Genomic DNA, 19,197 nt, shown 5'->3' on the forward strand with positions numbered 1-19,197 from the left:
GGTTCCACAGCTGTAAAGTAACCTTCTATACTTTACAGAATTACTTGACAAATACTTTAATTATGGAACGGTTTGAATAGTTTCACTTACATGTCTTTCAATGTAACAAGTTTTCTTTCAAAAAATATATACAAATTTTACTTTGATCACTATTTTATTTACCTGGGTATTCTGATACATTCCTCTGTTCCAGGCAAGCCAAGCTGTCCATCAGTAGCAAGACCCCAAGCATACACTTGGCCCTTGTCATTTAATGCTAGTGTGTGGGCTTCTCCACATGAAACAGACACAATATTCTGGGCATCCAGGGCACCAACATGCTCTGTAAAAGTAAGAGAGGAAAGAAATTATGTTCTAATATATTACAGTTAAACAAAAAATTTCCATTCCTGCCATTGTATACTAAGATATTAAAATGAAATATCACGGAAAATTAGTCTAAAAGCATGCCAAAATACCTTTATTAATGACATAACAATCCAACAAGGGCAAGTTAAATCTCACCGTATTATTATCCCATAAAAACAGTGACCAGGATTAAAGTATCGTTACAATACAAGGGCATTCTATCAACTGGAATGCACGATAATAGTAACAGTTCTCTTCTAACCTTAAAATCTATGAAAATGAATGCACAGACTCAATTAACAGTAAGGTGATTATTACTGAATGATTAAATGTATAGCCATTATATAAAAGAGGAAAACATTCTATTATGCACGGATTATCATCATCATTAAGAAGTCCTTTAATAGAAAGGCAGATTACAGACTAAGGCCACCATCCTGCAATGGACTCCACGCAGGTGGTCTTCTGCATGCATGCACAGAAGGATCAGGGCCTAAAAGCTAAATTTGATGCACAGATACACACAGACCTCTGAAAAACCTGTAGTGAATTAAAGACATAAGATCCATTGTTAACCTCTTGTTTGTCACTACTCTGTGTGTGCATATCTTCAAATATGTTTGGCTGTATTCAAAGTGTGCACTTGTGCTGGTCAAATAAGCTACATCCCCATGCACTCAATAGCAAACTTGAGAAACTGGGCAATTAAGCAAAATTATTTAAAAAAGAAATAAAATTGAAGATGTGGTTTTCATAAAAACTGCGAACTAGTTGAATGGTTTCAGGGCCAAACTCTGGGACATGATGGAAGGGACAGAGAACCTATTAGAATCAAAGCTATGTTTTCAAAGGTCATTTACTATACGTTAAATTATTTTAAATTTCAATTATAATAGTTGATTGGATTCAAGCATTAATAACCCAAAAGCTCCAGCACTGTACTACTGCATGAGAACCATAAAGTTAAATTGAGCTGTCCTTTAATTTTCCAAGCAAAATGAAGTGCAAAAAAAGTAAAACAGCATAAACAGTTAAGACTAAATGATATTTTTTTTTAAAAATTGTTCATGTTTTAATAATTTATGATAGTAGTAGTAGTAGTAGTAGTACAGGTAAAGCAGATGTTTTAAGATAGACGTTTTTAAATCTCTCAACATCCCTTTAAAGGAGAAGACGTAAAGAAAACCATAATAGACAGAACAGGAATCCAAGGTAGTAGAAACTGCTTTTGGTAGCATTTATGGAATTAAAAACAACTGCCCGGTATTTTCCTCCTCTCTAACTTCTTGTGTTCAGAAACCTCCAGAAATTTTTATTTCAACTTCAACAAGGTTATGGGGGAATATTAGAGTCCTGTCATTAACACCAAAATGTTCATAAGTGTCCATGAATCATGTGCTCATTTTTAGACAGTTTATGCTCAATTTTCTAAAGTGCTGACTTAAACAAAAGCTGTGAATCCTCAGCACCTTTGAAAAATCAGGTGCAAGATGTCAAATTAGGCATCCCAAAATTGAAGAACACAAAATAATTGAACATCTGAAGTGTAGTTTTCTAACATGTTGTGTTTTTCTTAAAGCCCCAGATCCTGGAATCCTTTGAATCTCAACTTTCATTTTTTACAACATACTTTCTATGCCTCATGGTTATTGGGAAAAGTCTGAAAACATGACTTGAGTGTAAAGATTCAGAAACCACAAGGCTAATAAAAAAAATTAAAAATCATTTTTAAGCCAATCATAATTTCTGAACGTGAGTTTGGCAACTGAGTGACTGCAGCAGTGACAGAATGCTTATAGATAAGTTAGCAGTTGGCAAGCACACAGAAGTACACATATGCCCGTAAATGAAAACAAACAGGAAATCCACTCTCTTTTGCCCTCGCCTCACACACATGGCATTCTACAGAACATAAAAATAACTTGAACGGTAAGTGTAGCTCTACCCTAAGCATTCCCTGTACTGCCAAATAAGAGGCAGACCAATATTTCATGTATCTGGTCATTTTATAAATAATAAAAACAGGGGGAAAAGATAAAAAGAAAATAGGAGCTCAGGAAGAAAAATGTTGCAACTCAGAAATAGCTTGTAAATTTCATGCTCAGGCTTGCTCCTAATTTAAAAGTTCCGTTTGGTGAGATGATTAAAACCCAGTAGTAATCACAAAAAAAGAGTCATTAAAAGTGAAAGCTTTTATTCTGATAACCCCAGACAAATCCAGGAGCTTGCAGCACTAAATGCTAAAAGGTTGCAGAAATGAAAGAGAACAATTTGCAGCAATTATGCTGTCAGTCTCCTGCTGGTCTAGTGTCCCAGCTTCACTACCACTAGAGGCAAAACGAACTAGTTATTTGGGTGTAATTATTTCTGGGAAAGAGTCCTGTCATCTTCCCGAAGCTCACAGCAGCACCTCTCCCCACATAAGGAAAGATTATGGTACAAAAAGATAGTTGATATTTTTCAGTTTTATCTATTTAAAGCCCTTGAAGAATGAATCCCTTTTGGAGATCATGCAACTACTACTACACAGCTCTGTCTTACCATGAACCACTTAAGCAGGAGACCCTGCTACCCACACTACTTGGCTTTTCCTTTACGGAACACACAGCTGGGAACCACTGAGATAGCAATAAATGCTAGAGTTCAGGACCTGCAAGTATTTCTATTATAAATACTAACGACAAGAGGAGATTATAACTTGGCTTTAAGGCTTCAGACCAGTTTTTTTTAATATTTCCAAACATGAACAATTTGATATACTCTTCATACTCTTAGTAATTTGGTGCATTTAAGTTATTTAAAAAATTAGAAACAGCTTGCTTTCAAACAGTCTCTCAACTCCAACAGGTGCTCATTAAACAGAGCCTCACAAATTCACTTTTCTTCATAGGAGGAAAATGTCATGCAGCAGCCCCTAAGACAGATACATTTGGGTGCATAAAGCAATCCACTATATCGCTTAAAAACAGAATTTTTGCACCAGTACATTGTCTTTTAAGTTTGGTTTATTTTCAAATTAAAATGACAGAGATACAGAAAGTTCAGTGAATAATTACTGTGCACACAAGTCATAGTTAAAGTGCACACAGTATATTTTAAAAGAATCTATATGTATATACTTCACGATAGAATGTACATCATATACAGTAATCTAGTTCTACAACCTCTCATTTACAAACTACTGTCAGTGATCTATGGATTGGAAAAAACAGAATGGCCATACTGGGTCAGACCAATGATTGATTTAGCCCACTATCCTGTCTTTCAACGGTGGCCAATGCCCAGTGTTTCAGAGGGAATGAACAGAACAGGTAATCATCCAGTGATCCATCCACTGTCACCCATTCTCAACTTCGGGCAAACAGAGGCTAGGGACACTTCAGAGCATGGTTTTGCACCTCTGGCTAATAGCCTTGATGGACCTATCCTCCATGAACTTATCTAGTTCTTTTTTTAACCCTATTATAGTCTCGGCCTTCACAACATCCTCTGGCAAAGAGTTCCATGGGTTGACTGTGTTGTGTGAAGGAATACTTCCTTTTGTTTGTTTTAAACCTGCTGCCTAATCATTTCATTTGATGACCCCTAGTTCTTGTGTTATGCTTTCTTCACAGTAATCATGATTTTAATAGACCTCTATCATATCCCCCTTTAGTTATCTTTTTTCCAAACTTAAAAGTCCCAGTCTTATTAATTGCTCTTCATATGGAAGCCGTTCCATACCCCCTAATAATTTTTGTTGCCCCTTTTCTGAACCTTTTCCAATACATCTTTTTTGAGATGGGGTGACCAGATCTGCATGTAGTATTCAAGATGTGGGCATACCATGGATTTATATAAGGCAAAATGATATTTTCTATCACTTTTCTTAATGATTCCCAACATTCTGTTAGCGTTTTTGACTGCCACTGCACATTGAGTGGATGTTTTCAAGAGAACTATCCACAATGACTCCAAGATCTCTTTCTTGAGTGGTAACAGCTAATTTAGAGCCCATCATTTTATATGTATAGTTGGGATTATGTTTTCCAAAGTGCATTACTTTGCATTTATCAACACTGAATTTCATCTGCCGTTTTGTTGCCCAGTCACCAGTTTTGTAAGACTGCTTTGTAACTCTTTTGCCCTCTGCTTTGGACTTAACTATCTTGAGTAGTTTTGTATCATCTGCAAATTTTGCCACCTCACTATTTACCCCCTTTCTCCGGATCATTTATGAATATATTGAACAGTACTGGTCCCAGTACAGACTCCTGGGGTACACAACTATTTACCTATGACCTATCTTTTAACCAGTTAATGATCCACGAGAGGACCTTCCCTCTTATCCCATGATAGGGTTTAGATAAAGGCCTGAACATCCTCAGATAAAACCGTGATGGGTGCCACAGAAAGTCATACAAAATACATGAGTATTTTAAAGCGGCTTAGGGGTTCCAACAAGCCACAATTTAAAAGTCGGTCTCAGTATGGAAACTTCCTTTTGTATTAATTCGAATAGTATTAAAAAACAATTGTCACATTTTGCTGCTTTGCATGCAAAGGTAATAAAGGCCCCAGGTCAGTTAATTATTTTACCAAGATGAAAAAAAAATGTCTATTGCAAGCACGCTATTTACAATCTTAGTCTTCAAACAGTCTTCAAATTGTGTCATTTATTGGACAAGATTAACATATTCAGATCTGAATAGCTATTTAAAGGTAATTCACAAAAGTCAGATCCTGCTAGATTAATCAACATGCAAGTTCATGCCAGCAAATGCTTGCTCGCAATTAGAGAAGCATGTGTTAAAATTACAATGAAGCTTGAGTTAATCAATTTAATATCCACTTACCAATTTTTTTTTAAATAAAAAAATACTTAGTTTTTAAAAGCTAAATATCAACCATCTAGAAAGCAACTTAGGAAGCAGCAAAGCTGATATGAAAAATGCAGAAATAATAAGTAGGAGAAGAGGAAGGAGCCTGAATTTGTTTGGCATTGTGACTTTTTAGGCTTACCAGAAGACCCTTCCTAACATCAGTATGGAAGCTGAACGCTCATTTAAAAAATCAGGACACACTATTCAGAGTACGGTTTCAGAAATTTTATTTTTTCTAATTATTTTAAATGAAAACAAGAGAGTGTTGCTTTAAACAAACTACCTTCCCATCACAATGATTAATTAGAAAATAAAAAGCTCTTTTTGTCTCCTAAATAATTGCACGTTAATATATTGTCGGCCAAACCATCATTTTTGCCACATGATCCCCATCATGTGGAGATGTTCCTTAACTTGTGGGAGGCAGATTCCCCCCACCAGAACCTTCCACATTGATATCCACTGTGAACAGCTGGGTTACTGGGACTGTGGCAAAAATGATGGTTTGGCTGACAATCTGTTAACATGCAATTATTTAGGAGACAAATAGCTTTTATTACATGCACGTCAATGACATGGCTGAAGGATTCATACAGCTATAGATACAGTGGTTCTACACTGGAGCACAGATAGCTGTGCTGGGTCCCACGATCATGCCTGCCTCAAGAAAGACCACATTATAGAGTACAGCAGAACCAGTTTCTTCAACCATCAAAGAGAGGAGCGATTTAACTCTTACTGATTCCTCTCAGAATTCAATAGCCTGGACCGGCTGTTTCCCACTTGAAGGCCTATCATTAGGACACTTTTCGAACTTACAAGAAAGAGGATCTAGTTAAACATTACATCAATCTCCAGATGTTGCTCTATGTTTGCTGTTTGAACTATATTGAAGAAGAACACCACCACCACCTTTGCCTCCAACAACTGAAATTGTGGCGTGGCAGTGGTTTCCAAACTTGTTCCACCGCTTGTGCAGGGAAAGCCCCTAGCAGGCCGAGCCGGTTCGTTTACTTGCCGTGTCCGCAGGTTCGGCTGATCGCGGCTCCCAGTGGCCGGGGTTCGCTGCTCCAGGCCAATGGGGGCTGCGGGAAGTGGCACGGACCGAGGGACGTACTGGCTACTGCTTCCCAGTGGCCGCGGTTCACTGCCCCAGGCCAATGGGAGCTGTGATTTCCACAGCTCCCATTGGCCTGGGGCAGCAAACCGCGGCCACTGGGAGCCGCGATCAGCCAAACCTGAGGACACAGCAAGTAAACGAACCGGCCTGGCCTGCTAGGGGCTTTCCCTGCACGATGGAACAAGTTTAGGAACCACTGTTCTATGGACATCATCAACATACTTTTTGAGAATTTGCCAATTGTGCTTAGGCACTCTACGGTATAAAGTAATTTAAGTTTAGAACAGCAACAACAAATCAGAAACACAAAATAGGAAACTATTCAAATGAGGGGATTTTAGGTATTCAGGACTAATCACGGAGGAAGACACTGAAAATTATTGTGGTTTGTCATGTAACTGGCAAATTATAGTGCTATGATTAGAGCCCTGTGCAGATACACAATTTATATATGAAGATATAAGTGTAGCTGCAGGGCTCTGGTGACAACGAGCGAGACCAGCAGGACCATGGCCAGCAACTGGGGCAGAAACCACCGTGGCCCGACATGCTACTGCTTTTGCCACTATCGCAGAAGCCAGTACCCAGCCCACACAGCTCCTCTGGCATGGCTGTGCCGGCCCCAGCCCTACCCACTGGTGTGGGCACCAGGCTCACTGGTAGCTGTCTCTAGTCAAGCTGGTGCATGCAAGCAGCTCACACGCTCCCAGATAGGAGTCCCAGTCATGCAGCGGTGTGCAACTCCTGTCACTAGTGTGTGCAAGTGGCCCTTGTACTCCTGTCTGAGAGCGTGCGAGCCACTTGCACACGTTATTGTGACCAGGTACCTCTGCCAGTGAGCTTGGTGCCTGCCACAGTGGGCAGGGCTAGAGGCAGCACAGCCACGCCAGAGGAGCTGCCTGGCTGCGGTTCCTGGCTTGGTCGCTGGCCACGGCCCTGCTGGTCTCCCTCATTGCCACTAGAGCCCAGCAGCTCCGCAGCTATAAATTGTGTAGCCATGATCTACTGTTCTATGAGATAATTATTTAGTATATAAGCAATTATCTATATATTAAATGAAATTAATTTTCATAATGGTATAGTTCCACAAGGTAATCTCACTAATATATTTTCTGGGTAAATATACTGTAAATGAATACTTAAATGACTAAAGTACTATAAACCAGTGATTACATGTGGTGTGAAACTGTAAAAAGCATGGTCAGTCTTGCATCTAATATTTAATATTTGAGTGTGCCCTGGAGGAAAGAGTGTAGCATGCACATACCAACAATATCACCAAACAGAAAGGAAGAATGGCAAGCACTGTGGAACAGAATTAAAACTAGAGTTGTTAGAGAAACAGAAGTTAACAGAAAATGGTTTAGTTATAATAAACGAAAGGTTTTTCATTTAGAGAATGTTACAGAAAGATCTAAGCATGACAGACAACTGGAAGTTTCAGAGTAACAGCCGTGTTAGTCTGTATCCGCAAAAAGAAGAACAGGAGTACTTGTGGCACCTTAGAGACTAACAAATTTATTAGAGCATAAGCTTTCGTGGACTACAGCCCACTTAGCCAGGCGAAATGACGTGTCTAAACAACAACAAAAACCAAGCACTAAGAGTTACAATGGGACGTGGAAACTAACGTCTTTAACCTAAAAATTGTTCTGTCAGAGGGGACCCCCACGTCCACATACAGAACCTTTGACGGGGACAGAGGTCCACTTGTGTAGAGCAATTTGCAGGATTGAGGCCTAAGGTTCTGTGGCCTGCAATGAGCAGGAGGTCAGAATAGATGATCATGATGGTGCCTTCTGGCCTTAAAGACTATGAGTCTATCACATGGCAACATGACATAAGTAATTACCTTTTTAAAATAACCTATTAAAATTATAACATATTTACTAGATTTAGAGAAGTAATGGCTAAGAACTGACATGATAACTGTATGTACAACAAATAAAGTAATAATAGCCTGAAATTAAAAAAAAAAAAAAAAAGAAAAATTAAGTTAAGTGGTAGACCTCATTTTTATAAAATGTTATCAATTAGGCTGGGTTGGGTAATTATATATCTTCATAGGTTTTAATATCCTTACTACTTTCTACACAACGAAACAGAAGTACAAAAATCAAAACCATAAAACGGAAATCTTTAGAGTCCCAATTCTGCAAATATGCACGTGCTTGGGATTACTCACACACAGAAAGTTAGGCACATGTAAATATGTTTGCAGTTCTTAGGCCTAAATGTGGTAACTAAAGTTAAAAATAAAACCCACACAAAATCCACTCTTCATTTCTTTTAACTTACCTGGTCTCTTTCTGGATTTTTCATGCCCTAATTGTCCTAGATCATTACATCCACATGTATACACAGTTCCATCATCCAGGACAAAAACAGTGTGTCTGAGTCCACATCCTACATCTTGGACCTTTTTATTTAGGAAAAAGTCACTTTTTCTGGGTTCTAATACAATCTCTTCATCAATTCCACCCAATCCAAGCTGACCAAAGGATGCATTTCCCCAGCACAACATGGTTCCAGTTGTCTTGATCAGTAAGATCTTGCAACTTCACTGTTCAAAATGTTCCTTCTGTGACAGTGTTCAGGGGGAAAAAAATAAAGTACCGTTATGAAGGAGACAATACTTAAAGCAACACCCTACATTCAAAAGTATATGTAAACAAACATTTGATTTTCTATAGCAAAATCTTTGCTAACTGAAACTGAAGACTTCTGAAAGTCCATATGCTACTCAAAAAGTTTCACTTTTGTTTCTACTGTCTGTCCCTCCCTTCTCATATTTATCTCCAGACGACTTCTCCTTGTCCAGATCTATTCCACCCCCAACAATCTTCTATTCATTCAACTTTTTGAAACTTTGCACTTTTAGAGAGAGTTAAGGGACTGACTCAGTGTACACAAATTTGCAGAGGGACAATAGGGTTGAGGTCTTATTTCTCACCTCTATATATTATTTATTTAGAAACATTTTTGCTGTTAACAAGCATATTATCTCTGGAGACACAAATCCATAGTTTGAGAACTGCAAAACTAAGCATCTCTGATGGTATGAGCACTGAGTCCCATTGGGTAGATAGAAAGATTAACCTAAATAATCTATACAGAAGCCCCTGGAGCCCCATAAGATTGGGTCCCTAATCCATGAACTACTAGAACTCATTTACAAAACTTTTCTTAAACATTACATGAATATATTGTCTCATACTATAGAATAAGAATTTATAATCCCTATTCTATGATGAGATATCTTGGAGCTATAATGTAGATTTAATTAAGGTATCTTTAGATAAAATGCTTTTTGAGGAAAAAACCTCTCCAAAAAACCCGATTTAAATAAAAAAAATCCTATTTAAATTTAAAATATCCGATTTTGTTTTTTGTAATCATTTATTTTTATCCACCCTGCTTTCACTATCAGGATCCAAGCATTGCAGTATTTAGATTTCAGTCACCACATGGGAACATTTATTGGTTTAAAGATAACTATTTCTTTGGTATTTTCTTGAAAATTTAGAAAGATTTCTAACATTTTCTAGTCTTCAGTTTTATAAAAGCTTATTTTGACAATTTATATGTTGGGCTACATTTAAATTGCCAATGCCCTTTAAAAGCTTCGATGATGTTCTATCAACTTGTATAGTTGAGAATACAAACTGATGTGCCAATAACTGTAATATTTACCATGTATGAGTTTCTTGACACTTGACATTTTAAAGTTGTATTTTTTAAATTAATCAGAACCTAGACCATGCTCCTGCACTCTGATTCAGGCAGATGGACTGCTTCGTCCCGGGGCATTTCTCTGGGGCTTCACATGAGCACAAGTGTCCATGGAGGCAAATCACAACGTAAACTGGGGCCCAAGGATGGTAACCACTTCTTTGAATTCACCTTGTTAAGTTACATCCATGGACACAAACTCATCCATCCCTGCTCCCTGATGCCTGGATCCCATTTTTAAGTTTGTATTGACAGACTACAGCTAGATTTTGAGAAGACACAATGGAACATTTCTCTCTACTTTTTGGTTTCCAATTGTGTGTGAAGTATTTGTGATTTAAAAGACCAAAAAAAAAAAAAAAACCAAGAACTGATTTCACAGAAAGAGGAATTTCATCATATTTTCAAAACAGAACCTAAAAATACTCTTGATTAAAAATTACTGCAATTCTTCATCAATTAACACTGTAATTAAAATAGCATGACTGAAGAATGGAATATTCAATATAAATTTATCATATAGTACATTTACACAATATTACATCCTGAAAGATCCTCATGTGCTTTACAAACTATATAAATACAGCATCACACACAGAGTCACTGTCACCAACTACCACACTGAACACTGCGTAATAGTGAAAGGGGTGACATTATGGGCAAGGATAACAGAGCAAAACATTTCTTTTACCAAAAGTCAATGTGCTAAAGATAGAACATCGACTTTCACAGTGTCACTGTAAGCAACCCAAACATAGTAACCTATGTGGAACTCAATTTATCTGTCTCAGAAGGTTAAAGCATAACCAGACAGAGAGAGTTACTTTTCCCATAGAGTAACTTATTATCCTACCACATTCAGAAGAGGATGCTCAAAATGACGTTGGCTTGACTTGGGACATAGTTATAGATCCATCACAGATCCATATAAATGGCTGCCATACGAGTTTCAACCTGTAACACAAAAGAATAGAACAGATATACAATCGTAGTGATCCAAGGTTTCCACAATCAAATACTCTTCACAGCTGGTGGAAAAGGAAAAAAATCCACAAATTAATTAGCTTTTTACCAGAATAGACTGCAGAACAATCAAGTCTAAAAACTTTAATTTAAAAGGAAAAAGGTATTCTAATCTTTCACTTAACTAGAAATGTAATTTAAACCCTAACTTTATTATTCTGCAGGAAAATATTTATGAAATGTAGAGAATTTCAGTACTTAATAGTAGTGTTCTGCACTTCTGTTATGGTTCCAGCCAAGGATCTGAAAGGCATTTATTTTCTAGCAAGTCGTCATGAATCTCCATGCATTTTATTTTCAAGTCTGAGTCACTATTTATTGAGACATCCACTAAAAACAGTATGATACTGACAAGGAACAAATGGGAAAGATGGGGGAAAGCAACCTCCTACTTTTCTAGAGCAAGAAATAATGATGGGGCCAAAGGAAGAGACTGGAAAATTCCAGTATGCTTTAGTGAATTATGTTTACTTGCTGTACACACAGTGAAGAGCTCTGAAAAACTACAGCATAAACATAGCAGCTTCAAAGGCTACAGTATAGACTATAATTCTCCTTTCTTCTTCTTGTAGGCAACATTCTGCATTCATGGAAACATTGACAAATTCTGAATCCCATTTTCAAACATCCCATGCAGAACATTTATTGTATACAGTACCTTTCAGCCTGAAAGAGCCCAGACTGCTTTACAATCAACACACAACGGATCAATGAAACACACCTTTACTGTAGATAAAACTAGGTGCACGCAAATTTTGGGCAAGCCTGCTGATACCAACTCCTGCTTGTCAAACAGACCCCAGAGATCTTATAATGCTCAGAGAAGTCTAGATCTTTCAGGTCTGTTCAAAACCACCCACCAATACAAACTGCGCAGTCCATCACGCCCCCACTCGCAGCAGAAGGGAAGAAACGGAACACCAGCCACCCCCGAGGGGCGGCCCCCAGCTGGCTCCTGCCGCACACAGGGAAATCGCGGTGGAGCCTGGTCCCGCAAGCGGAGATGGCCAAGGGTCTAGCGCAATTTGGGGCGGTGAGTGAAATGCCCGGGCGCCGCCCACGGGGCACGGGCCGTACTGGGCCGGATGCCGGCCCTGCAGGGCTCAGAGGAGGCGGGTGCCCGTCCCGCTGTGTGCGTGCCGCAGGGCAGGGCGCCGGTCCCACTGCGCTGTAACTACCGCCCCTGGAGCACTGCAGGGCTCGGCAGCCGCTACCGCAGAGCTCAGCCCCTGCCCCTCCCACCGGGGCCGGCACGGGGCCACACGCCAGCCCGGCGCCCGACACTCACAGAGCGGAGCCCGGTCCCAACCGCCAGGCCCGGCCCCCCAGCGCACCCTCGCCCCGGCGGCAGCGCCAGGACCGGCTAACGAGCCTCACGCACCGGTGGAACTCACCGGAGAGCCGGGTCACAGGCCCGAGGGGATCCTGCTCCAGCGAGGAGGCAGCACCAGGAAGAAGTGACAGGCCTCTAGCACCGCGGGTCCGGCGAGGCTTCCGCACTGCGCATGCGCCTCGCCCCGCGCGTGGAGCGGGGGACTCGCTCCCGCCTCCCCCGTCAGTGGGGCGGGCGCGGAGAGACCCTGCTCAGAGCGGCCCCACCGCTTCCACTCGGGGCGAGGACAGGGCTCCCTCTCCCGTTCGCCCCAGCTTCCGGTCCCAGGCCCGGCCCCGCACAGAAAGGGCGACCCCGGAGCCCAGGATGAGTTTGCAGCGTTGGCTTTTTGAATAAATAGCTGCTGGTAAAGTGAGCAAACTGTACCGGAAATCCTTGGGCCGGAGCCCCCCAGTGCCTCGGGGACTGCCTCTTCCGAGAGCCCCCTGAAACTCACTTGTACTGGGCGCGGTCAATATCCAGCTTTCAAACGATTTTACCTCCGAACAACGTTTTGTTCATACTTCTCAGACTCGGTGAAAGCGGACAAGGGAGGAAGAAGACAGGGTCCTGGTGAATGTCCCAGATCTGTGATTCCTACATGTTCAAGATACAATATCAGCTAATTGTCATGATTAGAGAGAAACGTGTGGTCAGGCTGACGTAAAATCGCCGTGTCAAGACTTACTTAAGGATGCTATTCAGGTAGATAACAGTTTACAGAAGCTCATGAAAACAAACAGAATCAGATGTACTACACTATATCATATGGTTTTCAAAGTATGTATGAACATGGAAGCAAATACTCACAGGACTCAAATGAACTTTGCCCCCATGACACTAGATGCCCTAAAGAAAAGGTTGAAATTGCCTTTACAGAGGAAAATAATTGATATAGTTAGGTAACCATATAACTATCAATAATAAGTAATGCTGTGTTATTTGGGTTATATAAAATTAACTTATTGTCAATTTCCTATACTGTTGTTTGGGAGAGTAGCAGCAGAAACATCACAGACGTTCAGAGAAAAGGCAGCAAGGGAGCCCTAGACACAGCAAAAGAAGGCCTGGAAATGAAGCCCTGTGAGAAAACAAGGATAGGGAACTTTGGGGGCAGAATGCTGTTTGGAAAGAGGCTTGGAGCTGTGAGTAAGGAAACTGCCCCCTGTTTGATTCATACTGTGTTCTGGGAAACAGGACTTTGTGTACTTTCTTTGTAAATAAACAGGATTGCATACAAGAAATATCTATCATCAGTTTCTCCTCCTCATAGAAACAATCTGCAAGCCCCTGAATATTGGCTAGCCACTCATGCCCAAAGGTGTAATACTGGTGGAAATCATTAGAAATCAGGCTTTTCCAATTTTCACCAAAATCAGTAGGGTTCTTGAATCTTACCTAAGTGTGGGGCAGGATGAGGGACCTGGCCATAGTGGGAGCAAGGACCTGGCTGGGTGTACAGTTTGGCCTATCTAAGCAATGAAATACATGTGTGGTCCTCTAGTATAAATATTAAAATTAATCCATCCCCTGAATCACAGTGTATTGGTAGCACTATAGCTTTCAGCAATTTCATCCAAGATACATTAAGCCAGGCTGCAATTTGTAGTGTCAGATCCTTTCAGGCTTGCACGTTGCAGCTCAGCATTTTACAAAGTCAGCTATAATTTGCTGGCCTAGATGGGATCCCCCACAGTGATGATCATATAAAGGTCCGTGGAGAAGGTAAGGAAACCCTTTCTACTTCCCTTGACCTAGCAGGTCAAGATCATGTTAAATATTAAAAATAATTAGTAATCTATTTAACAATCCTCAGATAAATATCTATCTTGTACATAATTAATTTAACTCTCTGCTTTTGAAAGATTATGCAACACATTTTTCCAATAGGTTATACAATCTGTGAACAATATATGTATAAATATTCAGGTGTTAAATTAGCCTAAAGAGAATTCCTCCATTGTCCCCTGTATGCAATAGGAAGAGAATTACAAGAATAACATTAATTTAAGAAAATATAAAGTCTACCTTGATCAGACTAATTTCATACCAATATCTATTTTGGTATGCAAAATCTATTACAAATCAATCCAGACAATTTACTCTTTGAGTTGAGGTGATGATCCACCATTGGCTATGATGGGCCATTACCATGTCTCTACCGTTCTCAGATATTTCAGAACAGGCAACAGGGGTCATCATGGTAAATCCCCCCCACCCCCAGTACATTTGGTCTATGGAGAAGTTCTAGAATGAGAGTATGACAATGCTTTGGTTGTCCAATGAGTTCTATTTGTTTTACTACCTGATAATCAGCCACAAAACATAAAGCCCTAAGTTTATGTCATTAATATGCTAAAAGAAGTAAAGTGAGATGGAGACACTTTCACAGGCATCAATGTCTTAAAGTTAAATAATAGACTTCTTAAATGGTTTGCATATACAAGGTTTGTGTATTCGAAAGAGTCCTTGGAAATGGACAAAAGATCTTTCAAGTGCACCAATATGCATCCATGCAAATTAGGAGAATAAAAACGGAAAAAATTAAACAAGTTTGTTTAATGATCTTAAAATACATTTATAATTGTGAACTGATTTCTAAACTGGGGGATTAAGTTAATGAGAATGAATTACTTTTAATGCCTGGGCACACAAACCCTCTGGGAACTATAAAAGGAGGGTGTCTTCAGTTATATAGGGAAATATAATGGGATTTGACTCTGGATTTAAGGCTTGTCTACTGCCCAAAGAAGTTGCATCAGGTTAACTAATAGTGTCATGTTGCACCATGTGCAATCTTGTGTATAAACACTCATATCAGTTTAAACAGCTTACAGCAGTTTAGCTTGCCCCTGTTATTTAAACTGATGTAAAAGTGTTCATACAAATACGTGACCCTAACAACCCCCTTATGCCAATTGGCAAAGGTCACACTCAACACACTGTTGTCATATGATACCTTACAAAACACTATTTGGCAAAATATTCTGACAACTGGTGACACACTGGTCATGAATATCATTGTGTGATGTATATACGGGTTATTTATAAAGAGTAATGTATGTGTGCTGGAAATATGTTGTTAAAATATATTTTGGGGGCAGTAGACAAACTAGCCTGCCTTAGACAAAGGAATGTGGATTTTACCCATCTGCCTGGCTTGATTACAGGCAGAGGACAATGAAAGTACAAGAGGTAAATAAAGCAATCAAACTAACAAGTGGCAGGGGAAACAGTATCAGGGCCTGATTGGGGAACACACAGGAGCCTGAACCCCCGGGAGGTCTTCCTGGCTCTTGAGACAAAAACAATGGACTTCAGGAAGTATAAGGAGAGCAAAAATTCATTCTAGTTATCTGTCACTTAGGGGGAAAGGAGACAGAACCTTCTGATTCTGTGAACATTGGATCTTCCTGCTGCAAGAACTAGTAATGCTGGTATCTTAATGTCAGTGAGAAAGCTGTTTAGGAAAAGACTGTAGCTGCTACATTTAAGGCTCGGAGACCAGAAAGTGTGTTTTGTTTGTAATTATAAGTGTCCTTTTCTCTTGCTTAATATCACTTAAATCTATGTTCTTTATTAATAAACTTATTCTTAATTTCACAATAAACCATCTCAGTGCTGTTATATTGAATTAAAGTGTGAGTCCTCAACTACACTAACAGGCTGTCTCTTTGAAGGCAGCAAACTTAATAATTTCTGTGAGTGTCCAGTCAGAGGGATGTCTCTGGGGAACGGGGGTTCATTAAGTGTTACCTGCAAGGCAAGGTAAAAATTGGCAGAGTCTCAAGGAGTTTGCTGACAAGGCCCACAGGACTGGTGTGGCAGGGAGTGATACACAGTTGAAGCCCCAGCAAAGATCACTTCTGCTGAGGCAGAGAGGTAACACAATGGCTTATGGTTCTGGGTACCCTGAGGAGAGTACCACAACACAGTTGCACCAGTTTCATGAAACTGGTTCAATATCACATCTTTAGTTAAACCAGTGCAACTGTGTGTGTGGACAAGGCCTGAGAGACTTCTTGGAACATGAAAATCTGACTGGAGAACAGGCACACCTTCCTGGGATACTGAAAAGACAGTTGACTTTCTAAAATGTCAGGCTTTAGTGTTCAAACTGTGTTTTCAATATCACAATTAACTAAACCGAGAGGCTGTTTAACTACACTTTAAGCAATGTTTGCCTAGTTATATTTATATTCTGGTTAATCTTTATTTTGTGATGTTATCTATACTGGCTGTATACACTGTTCGTGAGCATAAGCAGTGTTAGGAGCCCTGGAGAAGAAACCTGAGCTCTGAACACAAAGAAGGCTGTCAGGAAAGAAAATGTTCCAAGCACCAGCTCATGGGAAAGGGCTAGCAATCTCTTCCCCATAAGGTTCTGTGAAATAGATGATTGTGGTCAGTATGAGCACAAGGAGATCCTAAAGACCTAAGGGATGTGAGGCCAGATTACAGGGAATCTGGTGACAGGAAAAAATACTGGAGTTGATTTGAGCCAACAAAGGTTGGGCTTGGCCTTCAATTTGGGGAATGAGATGTAGAGAAGGTGTACTGGACATCAGTGAACCCCTTTGATTCTGCAGAATTTCCCCAACAGGCAAGAACTGATTTATAGATCTGCTGTCTGAGTAATTGGTAGAAGGTCTATGGTACTGAAAGCACATGTATCTATCTGTAAGCACTGAGGAAATGAAGAGAGTTTATCTCTTCTGACTCTAAATAGCATCATACTGAACCAAATTCGCCCCTCACTTATATTATTACAACCCTCTTGACTTCAACACATTTGCCCTGATGTAAATGAGAAGAAAGTTTGACTCGTTGGCCCTTTTGGAATTATCCATGTTTTTGTGTGTGTTGCTTTTGTTCCTCTGTTTGTAAATACCAATTTACATAAATCTATTTTATGTTATATCTTACCTAGTGAATATATTACTTGTAATTAAAAGTATAAAGTAGGGCATATAGTCTAATTTGACCCACCAGAAGGACACACAATCAAAAAAGTGCAGGAGGGATCCAGGCGGCACATTTTGTCCTTATGAGATAACAGAAGTGTGTGTTGATGGAATCATAGTTATTCAGGAAAGCCTATCAGACAATACTTGTTATGAACCCACCCAGTACTTGTAAGAAGTATCAGTGGTAGGGAAGATGAGGAATAAATGCTCAAAAATTGTCTGGATTTGGCAAATGTGCTATGTTAGTCAGTCACAATGCAATTAACCATCTCACAAAATGCATTCCATGGAAATATTCTGTATTCTGTCTTTGAGCCAATTGACTGCAAAGAGATATAAAAACCTACCATGGATACAAATGTTGCTACTACTATAATTGTATGTTATTATGTTATCATATTTCCAAATCAGCAATCATAAATTAATCCTAATAAAAATAAATTCTCAAGGACTGGATCATGCTCTCTATTTCCACAGGTAGAGGGGACTCAGCTCTAATGCATCTCCCCTCAGGTGCAGAAGTGGGAAGAGACTCAGCTTTATGCATTTTCCCCTTTCTCATGACCCATGGAATCCTCTCCACAGAGCTGTAAAGGTAGGGAGAAGGTCAGGCCAAGAACACAGAAATGGAAGTAGAAGGTAAAAATAGATTTTTTCAGACCATTAGTTATCATAAATTTGCATTTGTCTGAGCCACTACACAGTAGCAGGAGGTAGTGCGTAAGCTCTGGGCTTCCATGGATCTCCAGAGAGCTCTAGGATCTGGGGACAGCCATAGATTTAGGAGGCTCAGTCCACAGTCAGTTGCATAAGGGCAGAATTATACCCTGTTAATGGGATTACTTAGAGAAAATTCTGCAAGTGGAAATGGACAGAGATTTTTTTATACCTAAATTGTTTTTTCTCACATTTAAGGGACAATTTGGCCTCCAGTTAATCATATAGTTTTGAACTTGCAAACTTAGTTTGAGAGTTCTAAAAACAATCATCTGTTATACTAAACATATATATCAACTGCATTTTCAGTGGGAGCAACAAAATGTTCTGGTGATATATTGTTACTGAGCATAAATACTCGCTGTTTTTGTAGGATTTGCTTGGGAAATTCCATGGAACTGATGGTCTCTTCTCCTTGTGTGGGCAGATGGAAGCAAAACCCACTGCAACTGAGATTAGGGGCATATAATGGGGGAACAGTGTCTGTAATGCAAATTTTCTTTCCCAGAAGTCAGAAAAATCTCTCCTCAGCAGGTCTATGTTTCAGGGTTCTGTGAGTAAGGCCAGCATATAGGTACTCTTTACAGCAGCCTTTCTCAAACTATTGTGAAAGACTCCACTGGTGGGATTTGACACTTTTGTTTTGCTTTTCTATGTGACATCTAAAAAAATAAGAAAACAGAAAATATAAATTGGTGTATGGTCTTTTCTCTTCAATATTCTTGTTCTAGCCCAAACTAAAATCTCTCTCATGCATCCAGCCAGGCAGGGACTCAGCAAAATTTCTCTAGCAGTGAGGGTTCCTCTGGTTTTAGTATTGAGGGTTAAAACTAAAAAGATGCAGTTCATTTATAAAGAAAATTATATATTTACAAATTTGATTAAAGCCAAAATGATTCAGCACTTTCAGGGTAACAATGATATAGGTGTCTCATTTTAAAGAAAGTGTGACTGATTCACATTTACCATTCTCATTATCCTAAAACTAGCAGTGTTTACTTAGATGAAATATATATATTTTGTCTATTCATCATGTTTTCATTCTCTGTGTTGCTG

The 19,197-nt window shown here is 39.6% G+C and overlaps 2 protein-coding genes across 7 annotated transcripts in view; one reads left to right on the forward strand and one right to left on the reverse strand.

Annotated features, from left to right (window-relative positions):
* The window catches only part of HERC4 (HECT and RLD domain containing E3 ubiquitin protein ligase 4), an 84,896-nt gene extending 71,911 nt beyond the window's left edge, over nucleotides 1-12,985 (reverse strand). For 3 of the 6 annotated variants that reach the window (XM_054035210.1, XM_054035206.1, XM_054035211.1), the window contains exons 1-4: nucleotides 12,480-12,985; nucleotides 10,916-11,016; nucleotides 8,629-8,911; nucleotides 163-322 (exon numbers count right to left, since the gene is read on the reverse strand). In XM_054035210.1, coding sequence (XP_053891185.1) covers nucleotides 163-322; nucleotides 8,629-8,854 — 386 coding nt within the window. In that variant the 5' untranslated portion in view covers nucleotides 8,855-8,911; nucleotides 10,916-11,016; nucleotides 12,480-12,985. The other 3 variants (XM_054035207.1, XM_054035209.1, XM_054035208.1) reach the window with 3 other exon arrangements.
* MYPN (myopalladin) overlaps nucleotides 12,034-19,197 on the forward strand; it is a 134,260-nt gene continuing 127,096 nt past the window's right edge. Inside the window, exon 1 of the mRNA XM_054035201.1 lies at nucleotides 12,034-12,118. The gene's annotated coding sequence lies outside the window, so the exon portion shown is untranslated. The remainder of the gene's footprint in view (nucleotides 12,119-19,197) is intronic.

This window comes from Malaclemys terrapin, chromosome 7 (assembly GCF_027887155.1).
Source record: "Malaclemys terrapin pileata isolate rMalTer1 chromosome 7, rMalTer1.hap1, whole genome shotgun sequence".
Taxonomy (NCBI): Eukaryota; Metazoa; Chordata; order Testudines; family Emydidae; genus Malaclemys; species Malaclemys terrapin.